The sequence below is a fragment of the Perna viridis genome, chromosome 10 (assembly GCF_037379345.1).
Source record: "Perna viridis isolate PV_CMFRI_1.1 ecotype Kerala chromosome 10, ASM3737934v1, whole genome shotgun sequence".
In the NCBI taxonomy this organism is placed as follows: domain Eukaryota; kingdom Metazoa; phylum Mollusca; class Bivalvia; order Mytilida; family Mytilidae; genus Perna; species Perna viridis.
Window position 1 is genome coordinate 2,649,705 of NC_142454.1, and position 24,105 is coordinate 2,673,809.

The 24,105-nt window shown below is 31.2% G+C and overlaps 1 protein-coding gene across 3 annotated transcripts in view; it reads right to left on the reverse strand.

The window, feature by feature from the left end:
• Nucleotides 1–20,188, reverse strand: part of LOC148604147 (TBC1 domain family member 19-like) — a 30,856-nt gene extending 10,668 nt beyond the window's left edge. The window contains exons 1-13 of one of the 3 annotated variants that reach the window (XM_088548044.1): nucleotides 19,807–20,188; nucleotides 18,275–18,347; nucleotides 16,998–17,119; nucleotides 15,801–15,875; nucleotides 15,392–15,455; nucleotides 13,528–13,545; nucleotides 12,753–12,849; nucleotides 11,707–11,767; nucleotides 11,109–11,220; nucleotides 9,303–9,415; nucleotides 8,536–8,610; nucleotides 8,081–8,143; nucleotides 7,098–7,260 (exon numbers count right to left, since the gene is read on the reverse strand). In XM_088548044.1, the coding sequence (XP_088404170.1) occupies nucleotides 7,098–7,260; nucleotides 8,081–8,143; nucleotides 8,536–8,610; nucleotides 9,303–9,415; nucleotides 11,109–11,220; nucleotides 11,707–11,767; nucleotides 12,753–12,849; nucleotides 13,528–13,545; nucleotides 15,392–15,455; nucleotides 15,801–15,875; nucleotides 16,998–17,119; nucleotides 18,275–18,347; nucleotides 19,807–19,902 (1,132 nt within the window). In that variant the 5' untranslated portion in view covers nucleotides 19,903–20,188. Of the gene's footprint in view, nucleotides 1–7,097; nucleotides 7,261–8,080; nucleotides 8,144–8,535; nucleotides 8,611–9,302; nucleotides 9,416–11,108; nucleotides 11,221–11,706; nucleotides 11,768–12,752; nucleotides 12,850–13,527; nucleotides 13,546–14,978; nucleotides 15,018–15,391; nucleotides 15,456–15,800; nucleotides 15,876–16,997; nucleotides 17,120–18,274; nucleotides 18,348–19,806 lie in introns of all 3 variants that reach the window. The other 2 variants (XM_088548043.1, XM_088548045.1) reach the window with 2 other exon arrangements.
• Nucleotides 20,189–24,105: the final 3,917 nt, after the last annotated feature.

Genomic DNA, 24,105 nt, shown 5'->3' on the forward strand with positions numbered 1-24,105 from the left:
TTGGAAATAACAAAATTTACAAATGCAGATGATTTCATTTTGATAGGAGAAAAGGGACAAACTAAACTAATACATTTTTTTATTTCAAATTATCAAAATCATCCACTGTTTTTACTTGGATGAGCAGAGTCAATTTACAAAGCATTAGTAATATACATTTTATAGAAAAAAGTGTATAAAAAGGTTACTTTTTTATCCTAACATGAAGGAGGTAAACAGATTTATTTGCAGATGGCATAACAGACAAGTCAGCAAATCATTCAAAAAATGGGTCAAGGATTGGGTAGCCGTGAAGTTGAAAAATACTCAATTTGGTAAACAGAAAATAGAAGTGCAACAAACCTGAAATCTCATCCCATGATATGGGTCCCCATACAAAAGTTGTGTACCAAATATCTAGTTACTGAGAAAAGGGTTTCCAAAACATTTTCCCCAAGCAAGACCGACATTTACCATTCTATAAGCAGATTCGCACTAGTGCAACCCAGACAAAAAGTATATGCAATTATATAAAGACATATCCATTTGTCTGTTTTATGAATTTTTATGGTGGTTAGAACTTGATTAGTAAACCATCTTTTAGTTTTAAAAAATTGGACAAATACATACAGACACATCATCTCATTTGCTCTAAAAGTTTGATTGATGTCAGTAACTATTACATTACATAATATACCTTTAAATTTCTCTGGATCAGGCACTAATGGTGTTTAAACTTCCAAATAATGCATGACAGAGTATTGTGAAGTCTCTTATTTATTGAACCACTTAATCACACTCTTTACCAAAGAATAATAATTTCCTGTAGAACTAGATAAACCAGGAACTCATTGATGCAACCAATCCCAACACCAAAACAGATTGAAAAGTTTTTTTTTTCTAATGATGTTAAAAAAGATACATTTGTTCAGAAGAAGTCAGACCATTTAAGGGAAAGTTTACACAAAAGAAACAAACCACCGAGTTGAAACTGGATTACAATCATTCATCAAGATGCATTGAAGTTTAGATAACCTAACCTTCATCAACTATAAAGCAGCTGATCTGCCTAAACCAAATCTGGAATACACTTATATTCTGCTTTAACTAGAATTTTTTAGTCTTTTTATATCTGTTTTACTGTAATTTAGCCCTGTGTAAGCTGAAATCTGTCTGAAGCAAATAAATTATAGAGTCAAAAGGATTTTACCAGTTAAACTGTGAACTAAAATTTCATATTAAATCCAGATTTTTTTTAATTTGAATGATATATAGACTAAAACTAGAAAAATTTTGAGCAATGCTCACTAACATGATAGTGGTGTAGGAGAAACAGATAAAAGATGAGTCCCCCGTGTAACAATAGGAAGAAATTAAGACTAGGAGGAAGGAAGGATGGAAGGATGGATGGAAGGATGAAAGGATGGATGAAAGGATGGATGGAAGGAAGGAAGAAAGGAATTGATGGATGGGAGGAAGGAAGGAAGAGATGGTTGGATGGATGATGGATGGATGGATGGAAGGAAGGAAGGAAGGAAAGAATGGAAGGAATGAAGGAAGGAAGGAAAGAATGGATGGATGGGTGGATGGACACCCCTATCACTATATACTCCCACATGCATGCAAAGTGAGTGGGGTATAATAAGCGTAAGGTAAAATCAGAAGTGATGTTCACAGCAGGTCATGCTAGTCAAGATGAAAAATTCAGACACCTGAAATAGTGGATCATGAGATAAATGCACTCCTGAGTAATGAGTCTGAAAATATCCTGCTAACATCACAAGTACATAGGGATGATGTTCTATTTACATTTTCTACTTAAATCGTATAAAATGTGTCGCCAAACAAGTGTTCTTAATTTCCTCTACTAGATATATTCCATAATAGTCATTTCTGGAAGGTTTAGTGCATATTTACAAAGTGACCAATAAAACTTTTTTGGTCCTGAAAGGTAATATGTAGTGCATGTATCTGCAAATTAAATGAAGTGTTCTCAAATATGAATCATGGAAAAACAATTTAGGTAAATAAGTACACCTACTCCATATACCAAATCTAATTTCTGGAGTTCTGAAAATAAATTCTTATGCACTTTCTTAAGTATTCCCATAAATCATTTAAATTCTACCATTTAATATAACATATCTGTTGCTAATGGTCTTCATGTATCATCTTTCTGGTCAATTTTTACAAGACATCAATTACTTAAGTATAACTCCTTCCAAAAATCGTGTGACTAATGATAATTTTATGATTTAAAGTAATGACCAACTCTGTCTAAAAAACAACAAATTTTCATCCAAATATTCCAGATTTTCCACTTCAGCATGACACAATAACAGGTGATATCAATGTTAGGCATTTTCACCCAGACAACTTCCAAAAAATGAACAACAATGTCTAAAACCATTTAATATAAGTATCAATGAACAGAGAGCTGAACAGGATGAGAACCTTGTCTTCATCTGGTCTCAATATATGAGTGCATTCATTATTAAAACAAAATCTGCAAGCCAGTGGGACAAATTCAGAGAGCTCATTTTACTAAATTTGAAACAGAACACTAAACTGTAAACAAAAACTACAACCTAGAGGGGGGAGGCTGCAATATATATTGATTGCATTGTACTGAATTTTCGAAAATTGATGAGATTTCAAAAAGTACTAGTAACAGACTTACTTCTTCAAGTTATGAAGCACCTCGGCTCTCCAGCTACATGTACATAATGATCACTTCATTTTTAGCCTAAATTTTTTTAGACATCTTGTTTATCTGTCAAACAACAGCTTTATACCTACATCATGTATATACATGCCTAATTTTTAGTTAATTATCAAAACTCCTTATGGTTCGATAAATGAAATCTTTCAGCAGATAATTGGTTCAAATTAAATTGCAATGTCATAAAAAAAAAATAAAACTTTAGGGAAGGTGCAAAGAATAGGCTACATAGGATGATTTGTCTTCAGATGAATGAATATCACATTTCCTGTCAACCAAGTTTTTCAATGAGAAATATGAAATTTTACAATGCTCACTGAGCTTTATTCTTTCAATTAATAAATAAAAAATATAGGAATACAGTTTGTACCATTTAAGCACTAAACACAGTGTATGATTCTATATATCTAATTTTGGAAGCTATGAAAATGATCACAAAATTTCAATACAATCATTAAGTGAAGCCTGCATAGCTCTTAGACAGAGTTGTACTCAAAAACAAAATTTATTCATGCTCTGCCATTCTAAGAAAGTTAGAATAACCCATAGTCCTTATATTAAGAAAGCAATCCATTATATTAAATAAAGTAATTACTTGGCTAATAAAGGCTGAGAATCCAATTCTGCCAGGTGTAACAAAGCCACATACATTAATGAATTCTCTATTACAGTTTGGGATATAAATAAGGATTTCTTCCCTAGAGGTATTTTCTTGATGACTTAATGTCCCTATTAGTTAACCTATAGAAGGAAACAGTGGCTAGACTAGATGCTTGACCAGTACAGATATAAATAATTGGTTTGGATGGCCAAAGGCTCTTCATGAAATGGCAGAAATGTAATTATTTGGTCTGGTCATTATTGGATTATACTTTGTAGGCATCAAATCAAGGGTTTCACTTAATTGAAAAAAGGGGGGATTTATGAACTATAGAACATAAACATATCAGTTAATCTCTTCCTTGTAACTTCCAGTAGTAAGCATTTTAGGACAAAAATAAAATAAATAAGTTAACATGGAGATCACAGAAATCTGACAGGTGAAAAGGTCATGTACACTTAACTAATGCTAAAGATTACTGAACTAAACCTGATAGGGAAGGTATTGTGTTTGATAAGATTTGTTCAAACATTCTTTTATTTTTATCTGGGACCATAAGTGTAATGAATGAAATGATAAAAGAGCAGAAGAAGGGCACCTTTCACCAATTTTCATTACAGTATCAATTAAGAAGTTGTCTTTATTAAAATCAGACAAAATTTGGTCTTAGTTTGTCATTTGGTTCTTACACTTTTGAGATTATAAAGATTGTGTATGAAATTGGCCCTTTACAAGAGTTACTGTTCTTGATTTGGTTTGATTTGGTTCATTTTAGCGGGAGTTCAACGTATAGTTCTCTCAAATATATGTAGACCAAAGAAACATCATTATTTTGGTGGATTTTTTCTACACTATGAATCATCTCTACCATAAGCAGTGTCTGAATTTTACATGGACTGGTACTTAAATATAAAATGAAAAAAACACCTCCCTTTTTTTCCCTACCATGAAAAATGTAACATACACCTTCATTGGAGACAATAAATAACTTTCTCTTTCACTGGGGACAATGAATAACTTTCTCTTTCATTGGGGACAATGAATAACTCTCCTCTCTTTCACTGGGGACAATAAGTAACTCTCTCTCTTTCATTGGGAACCACTAATATATCTCTCTTTCATTGGGGACAGTAAATAGCTCTCTCTTTAATCAGGGACAATAAATAGCTCAGTCTTTCATTGGGGACCATGAACAATTTTCTCTTTTATTGGGAACATCCGATCGTTGGTACAGAATCGTATTGCCATCCAATACAAGATGCTAAATATTTTAACTTAACATACAGATACATGCATATTGATGATATATTGACCATGAACAACCCTTCTGGTAAATGGTTACTGTCAATATATCCACCAGAGCTCAAGACAACAGAAACAGCTTGTTCTGCATCTCTTTTGGACCTACATTCCGAATTTGACAACAGTGATCATTTCAGCACTAAGATTTATGACAAAAGAGACACCTTCAATTTAATATAATAAATTTTCCTTACCTGTGCAGCAATATCCCTGCACCTCCTGCATATGGTGTTAGTATCTCACAATTGATTTGCTATGCTAAAGAAGTACTGACTTCTCTGATTTCCATGAATATCTGTGAAACAGACTGAATCAGAGGTATGAAGAAATGCACCTTAAAAGGTCTCTTACCAAATTTTTTTTTCTAGATGTTATTCCTTAGTTAAAAAATACTCATTTTCTTCTAAATAATGAGTAATGATTTCTTTTTGTAAATTGTTCTTTATGCTGATGTGATGCTGATTTACCAATTATGACAATAACATGCAAATGCTGTTTAATCATCACTTGTATATTCATGCAGCAATGGAAGAGGGAGGATAAGTGTGCTGTAAAACTTAGATTTAACCCACCATTACATTTTGAAATGCCTGTACCAAGTCAGGACCATTGTGGTACAAGCTGCTCTAGTAAGTTATATCTATTTTGCCAGATTTACTTTGGACTTGACTTGATTATGAATCAGATTAGTGTTTGGTAATTTTGTTGTTAACCTTATTTCATTGGGGACAATGAATAACTCTCTCTTTCACTGGGGACAATGAATAATTTTCTCTTTCATTGAGGACAATGAATAAGGCTCTCAATCAATGGGGACAAAGAACAACACTCTCTTTCATATGGGACAATAAATTATGCTCTCTTTCAATGGAGACAAATAGCTTTTTCTTTCATTCAGGACAATGAACAACATCTCTTTCATATGGGTAGATGAATAAAACTCTTTCTTTCGTTTGTTTTAATGAAAAAAGGCCTGACAACTCAGAGATATACTTTGAATACAATTTTTCAGATTATTTGGTTTTAGTTATAGCTTATCTTACCTCCAGTACAAAAGATATTAATATATTTATGTTTTTGATGCTCGACCCCCCTTTATCGTTAACATATGTTACAGGCTGGCTATATGGTGAACAATAGAAAAAGATACATTTAAGAACAGCATCTTGTTAACATCATCTGATTTGAAAACATAGTCATCTTATGGAACAATCAAAATAATTAATTTGCAAAAATAAACAAAGCAAAATGAAGGGTAATAAAAAAAAGTATTGATATGATAAAATCAAGGCAGTAATCAAAAGTCTATACAACAAAGTACAATATCAGGGTAAAAATATCATGAACTGTCAGGATTGATGTCAACACAAAAACAGGAGACTACTCCATAGTAATTCATTTTGTCCCGGTGATAAGGCATTCAATTCAATTTTTGACTAATAATTTTCTGTTCAGTTTCAAACCATTTCATTTTTGTGAATTTTTTTTCTGATTCTCCTTCAGCAAGTCTTGATTTTAAAATATTTCTCCAACACTTGAAAATAATTTTTTATTTCAACATGCTCACTAGAGCCAAAATTATACTGTCTGGAGTGGGGGACAAATCCTAACCACTCCCATCTGAAGAAGAGATTTTTAAAAAATTTTTCTATTTTTAACAGGTTTAACCTATTAAAAAATAGAAACTCTACGCATCATATTACTTCTTATTGATTCCAGTTCAAGCTAAGATTTAACCCACTCGTGTAGGTCCAGGTGTCAAATGAATAGGCCTACAGCAGCGCTAAGCTTGTCGTAAAAGGCGACTAAATAGTGCTCAGAACCCTAGCCGAGGGCTAGGGCGCTCTGCCCACAGAGCAACTGGGTTGTGTGCCCCAGGTGGTGGAATGGGGTACCCCTGGTGTGTTACATGCTGGGGTTGTCAGGCTATAATACGGAGAACCTGACCGCAAACCATAGTGGTGCAATGTGTTGGGAAAGATGCCACGTTTAAAAACCCTACTGTGGTATTCTCCCGGAGTAGGAACCATAGGGCTCCGCCACAGGAGCCTAAATTGCCCAACCCTACCCACCTCTCCCTATTTCCAGTGGCAATCTAAATTTGTCGACCCCATTGTCTTTGTGTCCCATCCCATTTTTCATTTCATTATCATTTCATGTTCATTTTGTCATCCATTTCATGTTCATCACATAAATATAGCTGAAATATTGCTGCTTGGGCCAACAAACAAACAAACAAACAAAAAAATTTAACCCTTAATGAATACATTACTTAGTTTGGAATTATTTACATATGAGACTGCTTCACAGTACCAACTAAGTTTATACCAAAGAAAAAAAAACAACCAATCAGAAAGCTTTGTACATATCAAATTATTTAGTTTGGAATTATTGACATATGAGACTGCATCACAGTACCAACTAAGTTTATACCAAAAAAAAACAACCAATCAAAAAGCTTGGTACATATCAAATAAAATTATTTATACATACCATACATAGCAAATCCATGGAATGGTATAACTCCATTAGGAGGATAGATGACAGAGTACTCCTCCACACCAAGTTTACCTCGGATGTAGGACTTGGGAGGTGTAGCACTATTCTGGGAGAAATGATTCAATACTACTGTATCTCTTGAAAATGGCAGTAATACCTGTAATCATGAAACAAGTGAGCATTACAAATTTAAAGAATAAAAAACCGTTCATAAAAACAATTATGAAAGTCAATTTTGCCATCACACTGCAATGAGAGACCAACAACAACTAAACAGCTATTTGACAGGAATGTACGATTAAAAAATAATTTAAGAAAATGATCTTGCAATCAATTTTACATTGCCATTTTAGCATTTGTTAGCATCTATATTGTCATTAATTTATACTGAGCAAAAATATGGGTAAAATAACAATATATACCACCGCTCATTTGAATTATTTTGACCTCAATAGGATACAATTCAGATCTTTTTAGAAAAATAACAAAGTAAACACCTTTGACATAACATGTAAAAAGGTGACTTATGGCAAGGCTTATCTTGTTACATTGGTCATGGTATATAAACACTTTTACAATGGTTAAAGAGTGCATACATTGTTATAGTACAATCAATCTTTAACTTGATTTTATTTTCTTTTTCTACCATTACAAGGCATACTTGTTTTTTGAGACATAAAAAAATACCAACTTAAAATATAAAATATTCTCATTTACAATATTGTGGTAGGAAAGATAACTCAGTTATTGAAATGAAAAACTTTATGAAATGATATTTTTTCTCACATTTTTTTTCTTAAAATAAATGACACAAGTGTAACGGTATGAATCGACTTACAAAATTACGTTGTTTCAACGAAGGATCAAACCTTTGACCATTTAGTGACAGGTCAACAACAAATTGATTCAGCTAAAGAATTAATCCTTTAACCAAATCAATTAACTGGCTATCTCACTATAACACATAAGAAACCCACCTGATACAGGAAATCTTCGAATACAAAATACTGATCATCATTTGTGGCTGTTAATTTTACATCCTGTTAAAAATTCAATTTCTCATTAAATTATTTGTCTATTTTCTTATCAGAAAAAAAAAGTACACAAATAATAGGACAACATTTACACAGGAAAAAATGCAATACATTGAAGCATATGCTTAGGACTGATTTGAAAACAAACATTGAACACATGAATACATAAGTTTCTTCTTTCAATTACATGCACCTGACATTTATTCATATAAATCTTATATTTTCGTCATTTTATTTATATCTGTCAAATTATAGATAAATTGTTTTTCTTTCAAAAAAATTTTTAACAATGTAAGCTTTAAACATAATTCAAATAAAACATCTTGTATAAAAAGCCTATTTTTCACCCCTTTGGATTAGTGGTACAACAATATATATTGTATTATAATTTTGATTACCTTGTAAAGTAAACTATCAACTAACAGATCATGATGTAATACACTGGTCTTTAACTGTTCATAGTATAATTTATCCTGAAATTAGAATGAATCAGCAGAGTTATCTTTCTTGTAATATTTTTTTTTATTAGTTGCTATGTGAAATTGATAAGTTAAATGTGGTGGGGGACAAACTGTTTTTGTTCTAACTTTCATAATTCTGTTTTCCCATATTCCTTTGTCCCATATCTTCTCAAAAACAGTTGAATGGATTGGAACCAAACTTGGACCAAAATAAGACACCATATGCAGTCAATCAAATATGACTGCCATTTTAAGACGAAAAAAAATCATAAAATATAAGGAAAAGACCATAAAGACTTGATAATTGGTATAAAAATAAATCACAGCATGGGCTTCTAGTCAGCCATATAGAAAAAGTGTTAATTTACCACCATTCCAAGATGGCTGCCAGTCAAATTTTAAAAAGATTTAGAAATAGAAACTGATTTTGGATACTCCTGTGACAATGGGAACATTTGGGGAACATCTGTGTTGGTGTTCACAATCAAAACTAGTTTTTATACATTTATATATTTTTTAATAAATTGATAGTTGATATGATATTATGCTTTGCCTACACTGAATGAAGCTATTTATACTCAAATAATATATGACTTTATATAAAAAAATATGATATCAGTTTCTGGAAAAAAATATTGGTATGTTACAAAACAATTAGATATCTCACAGTGTACTTTTAAAACATGTAACAATATCATACATACAACTTCATCAACTTCAATACAAAGCATCTGAGACCAAAGACTAGCTCTAAGACTGCATGGACAACCTTTCTTGGAGTACTCCTGAGCAACTGGTCCATGGTTAGCACTAATTACTGTAAAACAAATACAACAATAAAACTGAAAAAAAAACAAAAACTGAAAAAAAAACAAAGATAAATATGAACTGTCAAGTACAAATTGGGATATGCATGCAGCAAAGTTAAATAATTGTCCATTTGAGTTATATTCATGGATGAATACAAAAATATCACCTAAATTAATAATGCAAATTTCTACATGCTGTGTTTTCAGAAGTAACCTCTCACCATCAGAATTAAAAACAAATACATATGAAGATCTAACTTCAGCAGTGTTTTAGCTAGGATTTTGAGGGCTTTCGTCACTCTTGCATAAAGCATGAACAACATATAAGCAGCAGAATTTTGAAAATAGTAAATAGTATCAGACACTAAAGATATAAACACTCTTAATATATTTATTTTAAGTTTACAGATACAGACGTAACAATAAATACAATAAATATTACAACAAAGTAACTATTATTTTCTATAAGGAAACATGTGTTACGTAATAAAATAAAATAGTTACTATAAGAAAAATAGATTTTTACATCATGACAAAGCTTTGATGCATTCAGTATAAAAATATCTACTATTTGGCAAAAGCTACTATTATGGTATGACCTGACACTCAACTAAAAAGTCTCTTCAACCTAAAATTCCTCAAATCAGAAGGATGGAGACAGATCTTTAAAGAGACCTTGAGCCTGTTCCTAAGATAGGTCTTGTTCAGATAGTACCTACTAAATCCCCTCTCTGTCACCAGAAGATAACGCAGAAACTAGACAGATAGAAAGGAGCTTTGCCACACTGGCATAGTCAACTGTAGTATTTTCAACTCTGTTAGCAGTTGCTCTGTGATGTCTTACTGTTGGGTGGTAATTTTTTAGTAACCTATGACCCCAGATCATGAGTCCAGTTGAAGATATTTGTAATCATTTTGATTTCGTTTTAAGAAGAAAAGGGAGTCGTAAAATAAATATTTATCGTTGACTAATACTTCCTAACTTTCCTATGTTGCGTTAAAATTAATTGAAATCCATTAGATGACCAGACACACATTGGAGAAATTGTATATATAATGTGTGCATTTAAATTTCAAAAAATTGATAGCTATTTATGTGTGAGGTTCATGAAGGGTTTGTTTTTATACGGAAGTAAATATCTTTCGGCATCCATGAAAGATCAAAATTAAAATTTATCTGAAATACTTTTTGAATGGAATTCTTCTATACACTTTTCAAATTTTAAGTGACGAAAATGATCTAAAACATTTTCGTCATTTAGGAAATCCTTTTGTAAATGGTGAAAATGATGAGCGCTATCTAAATCACTGCTTCAATTAAATTGTACACAAGAAGTACTCAAAGCCAAATATATAGAAACAGGATTCCAAAAAGCAGCAGCAAATTGTTCTACCTAATACAATACAGCAAATGAAAAGATTGGTATTTTTTTTAATTTAAAATACTGAAATGTTCAGTAAGTAATCTATCACATAGATTGGGTCACACATGTCTGGATTGGTGGATAACCTGGAGGGACCTTTGGCTCACTAGCAGTGGCATCAAAATATATTTCACAAAACCTGGCTTCATGAAATCAGTGTCATTATCTGAACATGAACAAAAAATTCTTCACCTTTTTAACCATTTTATCAGTTCATTTCATTTCCCAAACTGACCTTTCCTAATTACTACCTTGATGGTTAAAACTAATGACCTACCCTTTTTGCCAAGTTTGTTCCTTTCAAGGTCAAACAGCTCTGTAGGTATATCTGTGGCATCATCTATTCCAGACTGACACTGGTTAATGGCCATTTCACTGTACTGTAATCTCTATAAAATAATTTAAAAAAAATACTTTTTTCTTACAAATGTCATTGAAAAAGAGAATTCAAAAGTAAAACAGCATATAACTTCAATCATTAAAATCAATTTATTTTTCATTTCATGGTCTTTTTTTTCATTATAATGTGAATAACTACACTTATCCTATCAGGGCACCTCATATATACCGCTGGTTTTAGGTAGAGTTAGACTGCCTAATTTCTTACTGTAAACATATTAATTTTCACAAACAAATTACTGATCACATAAAAATAATACCCAGTGCCCTAGAAATGAGTTTTTTACACTATGTGACAGGAAAATACATCCTTTTAAACCACAAAAATTAATACTACAATCATAATCATTTGATGATATCTGAAAAATAAGCAGTCCCTAAAATTGATGTTAACAGTTAACCAAGTGCCTTTATGTTCATAGTTTATAGTTTTGTCTCATTATTTGTCAGATTTGTACATAACATTTAATACATACCAGTTTGTTTATACTTTTGACTTTTATTGGAACCTGTACAATACCCCATAATGGATAAAATCTGCAAAGAAAAAGAAACCTATCAATGTTAACTACACAGAGTTATCTACCCTTAGTTTGTGATGTGGTGTAGTTAAAATGCAATTACTTATATTTAATCTAATCAAAATTAACTAGAATTCTTATCCTGGTTTCATGAACTGTACTTGTTATAGGTTCTAGCAAGTCTGCAAACTTTTTCATGATTTTCCAAGTAAAATAGTTGTCATATACTTTACAAATAACATCTCGTGCAAACAATATGTTTTGTTTTCATTTTTTTTATTTATTTCAGAACTAAACTTGATTTCAAGAATCCATATTGTACTTGAAAAAATTGTAGATATCTTGGTTTTGACTTTCTGATTCATACATTATGCCAGAGCTAGCCATAACTACACAGACTTTTAGAGCCGCCCTTGACTTCTTAAAATTAGGCTCCTGGTACAGGGTTATGCTGCTACAAGATTGAAGTCAACACTGCAGAAGTTTTATGGTTGCCATCATGGAACGATAAATGTATCCATCTGCACCATGAGAATCTATTTGTTCAATGTGTCAAATTTTTCCTTTCCTCTTTCGTCTACCCCGGACTTTTTATGAGCAGGTTGGTGGGTGTTTCTAGAATAGCAGAGGATGATTTCCCTACTGGTTCACCTGGTCCATGTTCAAAGTTTTTTAGTGGTCAGTCCAAGTTGCTCAATTACTTTTGTTACTTTGTATGTATTATTTTGGTTATTTTATATTCTTTGTTGTGTATGTCTATTTTCCATTTCTGGTCTTTGTCCCTGAGTTACCATCTTTTGATTTCTGCTAAAATCTTGGTTCCCTTGATTACTCTTTCAGGAACTGTATGCATTAAAGAGAACTGCTTTATGTTTTTATTGTCATCCTATTTCTACAACTATATTAAAAGCTTTGTGATCTTGCCAACTTTTTACTTCCAATAGATAACACGTTGCAGACTATATAAACTTGTGGCAAAATGTTTTTTTATATTGCATTACCCAGAACTTTCCCCTCCATGATAATTTGGGTTTTGAATCCCAACAATAACTTCCAGGAAGTCTTTCGGAGCATAAACTGGACGGATCTGACTCAAATCTGAAATACAGAAAGTTAAAAAAAAAATAAACATGTATTTCAGACTGCATGTACATAACCTGTTAAGATGTTTTAAAAGAACTTACTAAACAAGGTAGGAGAATCTAACTGATTTGTTTGCTATTTTGTCCATTTACACCATGAATTTTCACAAAATTTTAAGAAAACAGAAGATAAGGCATTCTAGCTATGTATGATCTATAATGTTAGAGGTCATGCTTAAGGTCACCAACTGTAAAAAATTACATTTTTTAATTGAAAAAAAAAGCATATTACTTATGATAATGTAATGATTTTATTTAAATATCTATCAAGAATGTATAGAACAAAACTACAGTTTAATTTCCATTACTTAACCATGTATACAGGGAAAGAGAAAAAAAATCTATTACTTAAGTCATAAGTCAAAGTAAATAAATTGAAAAGCATACTTAAAAAAATCCTAAACATCTATAAAAAGTCATAATACATAAATCTTAAAGCATAAAAACTACATGTACAATGTAGAAAAAAACTTTTACAACTAAAATATAATATTAAGGGACTATTTTAAGGCCAGCTAGAACTCTGTATAAAATGTAGAGTATGTATGCATGCAATTTGAACTAATCAAAAGAAGAATATCTTTCTAACATAGTAAGCTAGTAGGTTGGATATAATGACACTCAATTCACTTAACTTTGACAGAGAAATACCCTGTTGAAAGCAAAAGAAATATCATTATAGTCTGGTAACATTTGGTTAGAAAAAACAAAGTACACTTAAAAATTCGAAAATTGTCTAAACATCATTAAAATCAATATACATGTACTGTGAAAGAACTATTGTTTGTTAGGTACCAATATTCATGGTTTTTATTGGCAGGTCAAATCATGAAATTTGATTCCCATCAAAAAGGATATATCCATTGATGTGTATACTGAAAACCTCCACACCATGAATTCAAGAATCCACGAACTTGGGTTTCTTTCCTAATCCATGTAAATTGGTATCCACAAATTAAACTACTTTCACAGTGTTTACAGTCTGTATATCTTTATATATTGAACAAATTCTGATTTTCTACAGACTACGCAAAATAAAGCCTGATAAATGCAATGTTATCACACAGAAATACTTTCTACATGTCAGAAAAAGTTCATTGTGGCAACCAACACCACTTATTAGAATTGAATTCAATACATTTTCCGTATTTACTATTGTAAAGTAATGTGTAGAACTGCACAACTTTTTAAGACCATTCAATCATGTACATTTATAAAGAAACAGATTAGATAAATATTAAATCAATTAACTAAACACTGCCAAGAAGAAATGATGATAAACAACTGTACACAGACAAATATTGTTCATGTGAAATTCATGTGGACTTTATATGAAATTTATCGTAACTACATTTCATGTGAAGCCTTGATTAACAAAGATTTCACATATATGTCAAATATAATTTGCTGAAAATCATGCAAAAAAATTTTTGCTTGTGTATGTGTAAAAGAATAAATATTTATTTCAAAATCATTTTACAACTTTATTCTTAAATTTAAAGACATTATGTTTAGTTTGGTATTCATTAAATTACATGTATAACTGGAAAACTAGACTTTTATTGGAGAAAGATGAAGCAGTCATTCAACAAACTACCACATGAATGAAACCTATAATTCAAATTCTTTTAAGTCAAATTCAGACAGACAGACAGACATATTTTATACACACCTACTCTTAACAATAGATAATTATTAAACTAAGTGTTTTAACAAAACAAAAGAAACATTCATGACATTATGATGATAATCAGAGATAAAAAAGAATTGTAAAATTAATCCATGCATTTTTAGTTTTGAAACTGAACTGCCATATCTCATGAAAAATAACTACTTTAAAAATAATCCATTATATTTGGTGAAAATTTAATGTTTAAAATTTAAATAATTGACAACATGTACATTTACATGTTGAAAATCCCTTTTTTTCTTTTTTTATTCTTTCTATGATTTACCAGTTATCAGACTTTGAACCTCAAGCAATACAAAACTATAAAAAAAAAATTATTATACTCTGTATCATAAAAAAAATATAAATAAAAACAGAAAATTGGAAAAAAATCTGAACAGAACAATGATTTCTACCAGGTTTATGATATTCTTCAGACTGCCATATGCATACCTCTAAAACAACAATATTCTAGTGAATAAATTTTAAAAGAACACAAATATTTCTTTGATAGATTTTTGACTGTGAATGAAAGGCATACATTTCTGTACTGAGTAAAATTGCTATATCCATAAGAAATTGAAAGTCAACAATAATTCACTATAAAATATTTTCATCAAAAATGAAATGATTTGAAGAAATTGTAAAAAATTGAAAAATAGAGTTAGAAAGTTGTGACTTTGTTATTTAATTTTGATTTTTTTCTCTGCAGCAAAAAGAAATAATGATAACAGATAATAATCTTTAATGGGATTTTATGTATTAAAATATCTAACTTTAGTAACATTCATCTACAATATTTTTTATAATATTTGACCTTTAACCTTACCTGGCCCCTCCACACCAAGCTCTGACCACTTAGAATTCATCTCTTTCTGTTCTTTTTCTGGGCGCTACAAAGTAATTTGTTTTTTGTTATAGAGACATCATAAAAGAAGTGAATCTGTCTTATAATAAATACTATGTTCATTATTGTTTCATCTTTAAGGAAATATATTCTGTAAAGATAATCTCCAATATCTATTCATTTTCAAGAAGTCAACCATCGTTCAACTTGTTTTAAAATTGCTTAACAAATTTCAGAATGACCTTTAACTACATTTTTACTGCCAATTAAAAAAACATATACATGTACTTCTAAACAATTTATGTTTGAAGTTATGAGGCTGAACATTGAAAATCCATTGCATCAGATGTATTTATATTTGTTTTGTATTAATGTTAGAGTAATAACAAACCTTTCTTGCCAGAGGAATATTGAGCTCTGTGCACATACTGTTTAAACTTTTTAATATTCTTTTCTCCCATGCTTGCTACAAAAAAAACATTATCAAACAGATTTAATTTGTGTAGTTTATTAAACCACTTTGCCATATTACTAATTTTTAATTTATGCCTGGTAATTTGGTCTCGTAACATTTGAAGCATGTCAAGAAAAAGCATCTGTCTAGTTTAAATTTTGTTTTTCAAGAACTTATGATGTAATATTGTTACAAAAGAGTATAATACCTTGATAAATCATAAATCAAATAAAAAGCTTTTCTTCAAATTTGACATTGAAAACTTCAAAGCACCTTGATCAATGTGAGTGCTAAAATAACTAGAAATCATTTGAGATGGAATCTATTTTTGAGTCCCGCTTGACAGTTAAGCTAAATAAACAAATTTGATTTCGGTGATAAACTCACATGCCAAAATATCAAAAGACAAAATATTTACACCTTGGACAAGAGTTTGTCAAAAAAAAAAAACCATGATAAAAAACAGGAATTTGACATTGAGGTCAATATTCAAGGCATCCATGGTATATGACATATTGTTAAAAGCCTACCTCAAAAGACAACAAAATTACAGCCCGGCACAAGTTTGTCACTGAGAATATAGGAATTCCACCTTTGGGTCAAAGTTCAAGGTCATATGTCCAACTCCATGGTAAACAACGAATCATCTTTACGTGATCTACCCACATGCCAAATATAAAATGCTCGCATTGAAAGACAAAAAAATTAAAGCCAAGACAAGAGTCGGTGAAAAAACAGAAAATTGACCTTGAGGTCAAAGTTCAAGGTCATAGGCCTAAATCCATGGTACCCAACATAACATCTTTAAATAATTTATCCACATGCATATTATCAAAAAATTGCATTGAAAGATAAAAAAGTTACAGCCTGGACATGATTTGAAACAGATGGACGCATGGACGGAAAGATGCGCAGATGGATGGACAGAATGATCACTACAGGGCAACTGCCACTACAATGTAGAGGGGCCCTATTAATAAAAATGGAATGCTTAGAACTTTGGAAAACATTATCTCTGCCATATCATCCACATATCTGTAGTCAAATGTTATTGGCTTTAAATTTTACTCATTTTAGAAAGGGTCATAAAACATGACATCTGCTGTATCTCTTGCCTTTTATCGTTGCACAAACCTGAGCTTTCCTGAGGTATAAAAGTGGTTCCTTGACATGCTCTGGTGGAGTGATTGGGAACTGTGACTTTGGCCGTGTTTGCAGATACCTAAATACCACATTCCTCAATTTCTTATCCCATCCTTCAATACAGAACAAATACTAAATATCAAAATACCTATAAGTCATATTTTGATGCATTATTACTTCAAGGTAAAGAATCAATTAAGTTAAGTATACAAATTGATTAATTTTATTTTTCTTTGATAGAAGTCATTACTTAAAAAAATGTATTCTATGGTCAAAATTCCTTTTTGTGCTAAATTCTCCACCAGTATTCATTATAACAGTTCTCCTAAATCGAGAAAAAATATATGTCTGTTTATGGTTACATTGGATGAACAAAAAGGGTATGTAGGTACATGTAGGTGAATTCCTTTTATTTTCTAAAAATATTTTATTATGACACTTAAGTAAGAATTTCTTGATTTTTATAGCGATCAACTCAAAAATGATAATTCAGCAGCATTTTAAAATCAAATACTAAGGTCTTCAAAGTCACTAATTGTCAAATATTCTGTGCGACTGATTTTTGCTTGATTTCAACATCCGAAATGGCACGAATGCAATATGCTCTAAAATCGAGTGACTTCCCCTAGAATCTTGGTTCCCTTGATATGATTACTCTTTCGAAACTGTGATAACCCAATGTTTTTCAATCATAACAACTGGTTACCAGGAAGTGCGGGTAATGTTTTCTTTCCACAAATTTCTCTCAAATTTTTAGCGATCTTTCAGTCGCTTATAGTTTTGACCAGAGAACCAATTAGAAACCAGATTAATCAATTGGCAATGACTATTTATATCTATATATCAGGGACCTGATAATGTATCCTGCCTATATAGTGAATTGTAATGGGTCCCTGTGTCTGAATCAGAAACTGGGTAATGTTCAATGCTAACGGATCACTTCATCTTTTAATGTAAACTTCCCGTTCTCATACAAGCAAAAAACACACACAGAACATATGTGTATGATTTTTAAGAGGTACATTTTGATCTCATTTAAAGCTAGAACTATGAAGCTATGATGGTAAACATGGCACTGATCAGTAGCAATATATAATTATGCAAATCATATGCGAATGTAAAGTACTGAAACTACAAAAGCAAGAAGTCGTTAACAGTATTAGCAACATAAAAATACTGACAAAATGAGCTAAGGTAGGCAGAAAAAATAGGTAAAAAGATAAAAAATGGGTACATGTAATTACAAGACAATTGATAACAATAAATACCTGATGTGACCAAGCCTGACTGAACCCCTTTCTTTAATTCTGATAATCTTACACCAGGTTTACTTATTTCAACCTGGAAGAGAAAAAAAAATCATCTTATACATGTATTAAACTATTGCCATTACGTGTAAAATTAAAAAAAGTCATTATCTAAAATCATTTATGTTTGGTTAGCACTGGAAATATAAAGACCGTACCCAACTAAAAGTATCTTATGAGATATATGACCTAAAATTCTGCTTAACAAAAGTTTATTCAAAATATTGACGACATACTCGGTACTCAAAACATATTTTAAATTGTACATATATAAATAGAGCACAAAGAAAAAGAAAACAATCATCTTCCAAAAAATGACGATTTTCCAGCCAATTTACAGGTCATTGAAGTTTTGCAAGGCACTGTATTGGAAAAAATCTCGTAAAAATCTACCGCCGAATGTTAAATCATTCAAAAATGACTTAAAGCAATTTGTAATTTCAGTATAATTCATTATAACATTTAATTAAACACATGAATATAAAACAACAGGCAAATGAATGTCTAAAATTTAAATGAGAAACACAAGGAGTGTGCTTAAAGCAAACTGATAAGCCTAAAGAAAAAAAAATTAGCTTGGTTTGTTTCCAGTTCTGACTGACCATCTGGACATTTATTTGTACTCTTGTCAAATTTTTGAAATAAGTTATTTCCAGTACCAAGTTTGTTTAAAAATTCTGGAATGTCTCTCATCAGGTTCTAATTTGGGAAAGCTTTTTCAATAAAATTGACATTGACATATATTAACAGTTATATACAATACTGAATAACAAACATTTAAACTCTTAATAAACAATTAATCTGCATTGTTTATTTATGCTACATGTACATTTGGTCTTTAATATTTACGCATACATTGTAGCTGGCTATAGTTGCTATTCTGAATTTTGTCCCATTTTTTTTTTAGGAATGCCTATTGAATTTAAAAATGTCCCATTGAAATGAAGGGTAAGGGGGCCATAGTCCCATAGGCAAAATTTTTAATCCCAATCACTGTGCACCAAGCACTATTAGATTTATAGTAAGGCAAAAGTACATGTAGAGTCAAACAATATGTACATTCAAATTATTACAAATGCAATAATTGGATTGCTGATAAACAGAATAGTAATAGACATTATTCCAAATTAGGAGATCCAGAATTGTTTTGCAACTACATTGAAAAAAGCCCTACTGGAAAAAATGGGTAACAAAATCAACAAATTCATACAGCAAAACTTATGTCTGAAACATTGTTGGCATCCCAAGATCATAATCAATGCCAATTTTCCTTCTGAATATACTAAGAGCCTTCCCAGGCTTTAGAAGTCTACTTTTTACTTTAAATCCATAGTAAAAGCTTTCCAATTTGAAACTCTTCCTTGTCATTTTACCCTGAATTATCTTTACCAGAAATTGGGAGAAGTATAAATAAATGAAGTTTTCCTAAAGTTGGAATATCATGTATAGACCTTACTTATACACTATTGTCAGTATTCAGTATTGTCACTAACCTGTGCAGCATTCTGCAAATCTGTATAAATCTTAGATGATTTCAAGTCATCAATTAGAGTCTGCATGAAGGATTTTGACAGAGCTGAGTCACCCATGGAGGAAAATTATCTACACACGATCGAAGAACAATTTCCCAGATAATGACTGAAATATGTAACCGAGTCCTTAGCAACACTTCGGTGAAAGTAGTATTTACGATCAATTCAAGCCATTGATGAGCCTACTGAAATCAAAAAAGACAGATTCCAATTAAATATAAATGATCTTTAAATTGGAAAATATATCATAATTTATCTTTGAGCAAATAATATAACTTGGTAAAAGAACTTGATAAAGAAGAAAAGAATTCGATGGTTCTTGGTGACGACGATTTGACTTAGTCTTCAAAACGGTTTTATTTAGTATACTAAAATTAAAACCAATTTCCATAATAATCAGTGTAGTATCCGGATTTAAATCCTCTGAATTAACTTAAAGATATCCAAGAGAAAATGTACATAATATTTAGTCGAGTGGCACTAGAAATTCGAAATTAACACCAATTCAAAGGAATGTCAGAAATATATGTAGAACAGAACGAGATAGAATGAAACCTAACCACTTTTTATTACACAATGTTTCCAAGCAGGGGGATAGAAGATCTAGTAATTAGGGGCGGGTCCAGGTGAGGGCGTAATAGGCGTACGCATAGGCATCGTAAAGGGAAAATGGTAGTATTTATTTCCCTGCATTAGGTTGACCAATTGTGTACCCTATTCAGATGAAAGGAAATAGAACTTTGAAAGGACAGATCGGTGTACTGACAAAGTTTGTAATGATTATTATTCTCTCTCAGATTCTTAAAGGATTCAAGTTTATTTTTTTATCCTTCAAAATGCATAGTTTATGAAATTTAAAAAAAGACAAATTATTACAAATGAGTCCGGTACCTTCAAACTTTTGATGGTGGTTAAAAAAAAAGATGGTCAACCTCTATTCCCATGGTGATTTTTTAATCTCTAGATGAAAGGATTACAACAAAAAATGGTTTTTGAGTCCTAGTTTTAATTAGAAATTACTGGAAAACTTGAAAAGGTTAGTATTGTCGGCTATAGGAAAATAAATACTACCGTTTTCCTTAAAGAGCATGGTCTAAAATATGTAACCCGTACCCGTAGCCGTAACAACTTTTCCCCGTACCCAAATACTACTTTGCCAATTTCTTCATTATTGCTTGGTATTTCCAGCTGAAAGTGGGTACACATACAAAATGACATGATGGTTAGGCTAGAATTAATGATTTTTAAAATGTTTGTCGAAAAAATAGATTTTATTCGATTTTCTGTTTTCAAAAGGTCTAAAATGTGTCACCCGAAATTCCCGTACACAAAATCAAAGTCCGGTACTTTTTTGTTATCTGTACTAATTTATTTTGTATTAAATTGTGATAATTATGATTAATTTTCACTGAACATCTATTTAACTGCCGTTTTAACAGCATTTCAGGGCATTTCCATTATGATTTGAATGTATTTGAGTATATTTGTGTCTGAGTATATTTGAGTGTACTTGTCTAATGAGTAAAAAGACGGACCGCATATTTGACATTGAAAAGTCAAAAATATTATCAACATTTTCATTGACAATAAATTAAAATCGCATCAGACTCTGTTTATAAGATTTTGTTTTTCATTATGGATAAGATCGTATCCATTCTTTGCTGGTACGGGGATTGACGCTAAGTACGGTATGGAATTCAAATTCAATCACTTCATTTTTAAACAATATCAAATCTTTTAAAACTTTATCATCAAAAGTTTATTCAAAAGTTTTTAACCTCTTCATAATTTTAGAAAAACGTAAAATTCGGACAGGAAAGTGAGAAATAGTCAATAAATAGTTAGGTACGGTAACTTCCAGTTACACATTTTAGACCTTCTGACTTCTGAAAACCGATGAAACAAGAAATATCAGAAAAATATACATCACTTTCTTGATTAGAAATGAATTGAAGCGGACTTTTCCACACCTCATGCAATTTTCAGTTCTTAACATACCGTAAGAATAAATATTTTAGCAAAACAATATTTGGGTACGGGGAAAAGTTGGTACGGGTACGGGTTACACATTTTAGACCCTACCATAGTGGAGAAGCATATTATGCACCAATCTCTGTATTCGTATGAAGCGAGTTTTTCGCCGCTACGAAATGGTAAAAAGGGGGATTGTAAAACTTTCAAAATGACTTTAATTTGGATTTTGCTGAAAATTAAACTTAACCTGTACTATATCGTACTAAACTTGGACGAAAACGAAACAAAACAATAAAAAAATAAAAAAAAAAAAAAAAAAGAAACCAGAAACAGAAACAGAAACAAAACAATTGAAACGTGAAGAACTTTTACAAAACTTGATTAAGATTTATATTTATGACAAATTAAAGTTTTATAGGTACTGAACGTAAGGTGCTATACAATACATGAACTTTTTACTTATAAAATCAACACTGGCTAGATATGAATAAACAAAATGTCTACAACAGAAAAAGCGAGATATTCTATGAATGACATGAATAGTTAATGAATTTCTATACGGGCGTTCATACAAGCAATGATAATTCATTTAATCTCCATCAATATTTTCCTTTTATGTTTTGTGACATTATTTTGCTTCAATCCCATGACAGTGTCACAATAATATTACATATTCTTGACATGAAATCTGCAAATAATTCGTCATTGTTACTGTTTGAATATTCCACTTAAAATAAGTGAAAGAGTTCAAGGGGTTTTATTGACCTCAAGCGCGGATCCAAGGAAAGACGTACGCTCCCAAAAAACTGTTTTTTTTTGTACCCTCAAATATTGTGTTGACTCGCTTTTTTTTTGGGGGGGGGGAGGGGGGGTTTAGTTTAGTTTAAACATATTTTATTTGCATATAAACAAAAGGGATTGAACAAAAGTGAATCACACTTACGAGGTTCTCTCCTAAATACAGTATAATATACAATAACAAAATGACATTGAGCATGCATCAACTGTGTATACTTATAATAATCAGTTAAATTTAAAGATAGAAAATAAAGAGAAAGAAATAGAAAAGAAATAAAAAAAAAAAAAAAAAAAAAAAAAAATTGACAGAAAAGTAGTGGTGATGATGATGGTGATGATGGTGGTAGGAGAGTGGGTACACAAAGTAATATCTTACAAGTTACTAGACAACAGAAAATCTCTCAGAATCTTTGATAAAGGCTAGAACGTGCTTCAATAAACTTATGTTTTGATCATATGTTAATTCCAAACTACCACGTGTAAGAAGTTCAACATCTATTGTTAAAGTATCAGGAATCCAGTTAATGTGGTTTAAAAGGCGTGCTCTTATTTCATCATATAACGGACAATGAAAAAAGAAGTGATTAACATCTTCCATTCTTCCGCATCTACAAAAAGGTGCATCCACTATATTCATTCTGTGCAAGTCATGCTTTAAGGAAGATACAGAATGTCTTAGCTGGGTCAGAATAATATTTAGTTTCCGTGGACCAAAAGAAAAATGCTTTGGAACTTGCAAGATATTTGTATTACTTTTAAAAACGGGCTTGAACTTAGAAATTGAATCTAATTCTCTCGTGCAGATATCGAGTTTATTCCATTCTTTAATTGTAGAAGGAAAAAACGACTCGCTTGTCACAGATAGTCTACAAAAAGGCTGCATAATGTCATTTCCATTTCGAAGTGGGTAATTTGTAAGTGACTGGATTTTAGGTGGAATTAGATCGCATAGGTATGCAGGTGCATTTTTATGTTCGATATTATACATCATGTTTAACTTTCTCCTATTACGTCTCACTTCTAATTTTTCCCAACCAGTTTCTCCGTAGAGTTTTTCTGAGTTGGTGAAGATAGGTAAACCTGTCACTATTCTAGCAGCTTCCAATTGAAGTCTTTCTAATTTAGACGAAAGACAAACCCCACAATTATCCCAGACTTCAGGAGCATATTCTAGTATGGGTCTAATGTAAACTAAGTATAATTTCTCTAATGTATTACGGTTAAGTTGGTATTTTAGCTTTCGCAAGATATTCAAGTGTTTTTTAACACTAGTTACAACGTTTTCAATGTGATCGTTCCATTTAGCATTGCTACTAAATGTAACACCAAGATGTTTGTGACAATCTGTGATTGGAACGCTTGTACCGTTTAAGGAGAAATTAAAATCAGGCTTTTCGATGTTTGAAAATACCATAATCTCAGTTTTGTCCGGATTAAATGACATAAGCCATTTGTTTGACCATTTGTCCAGTTCCACCAAATCATGAC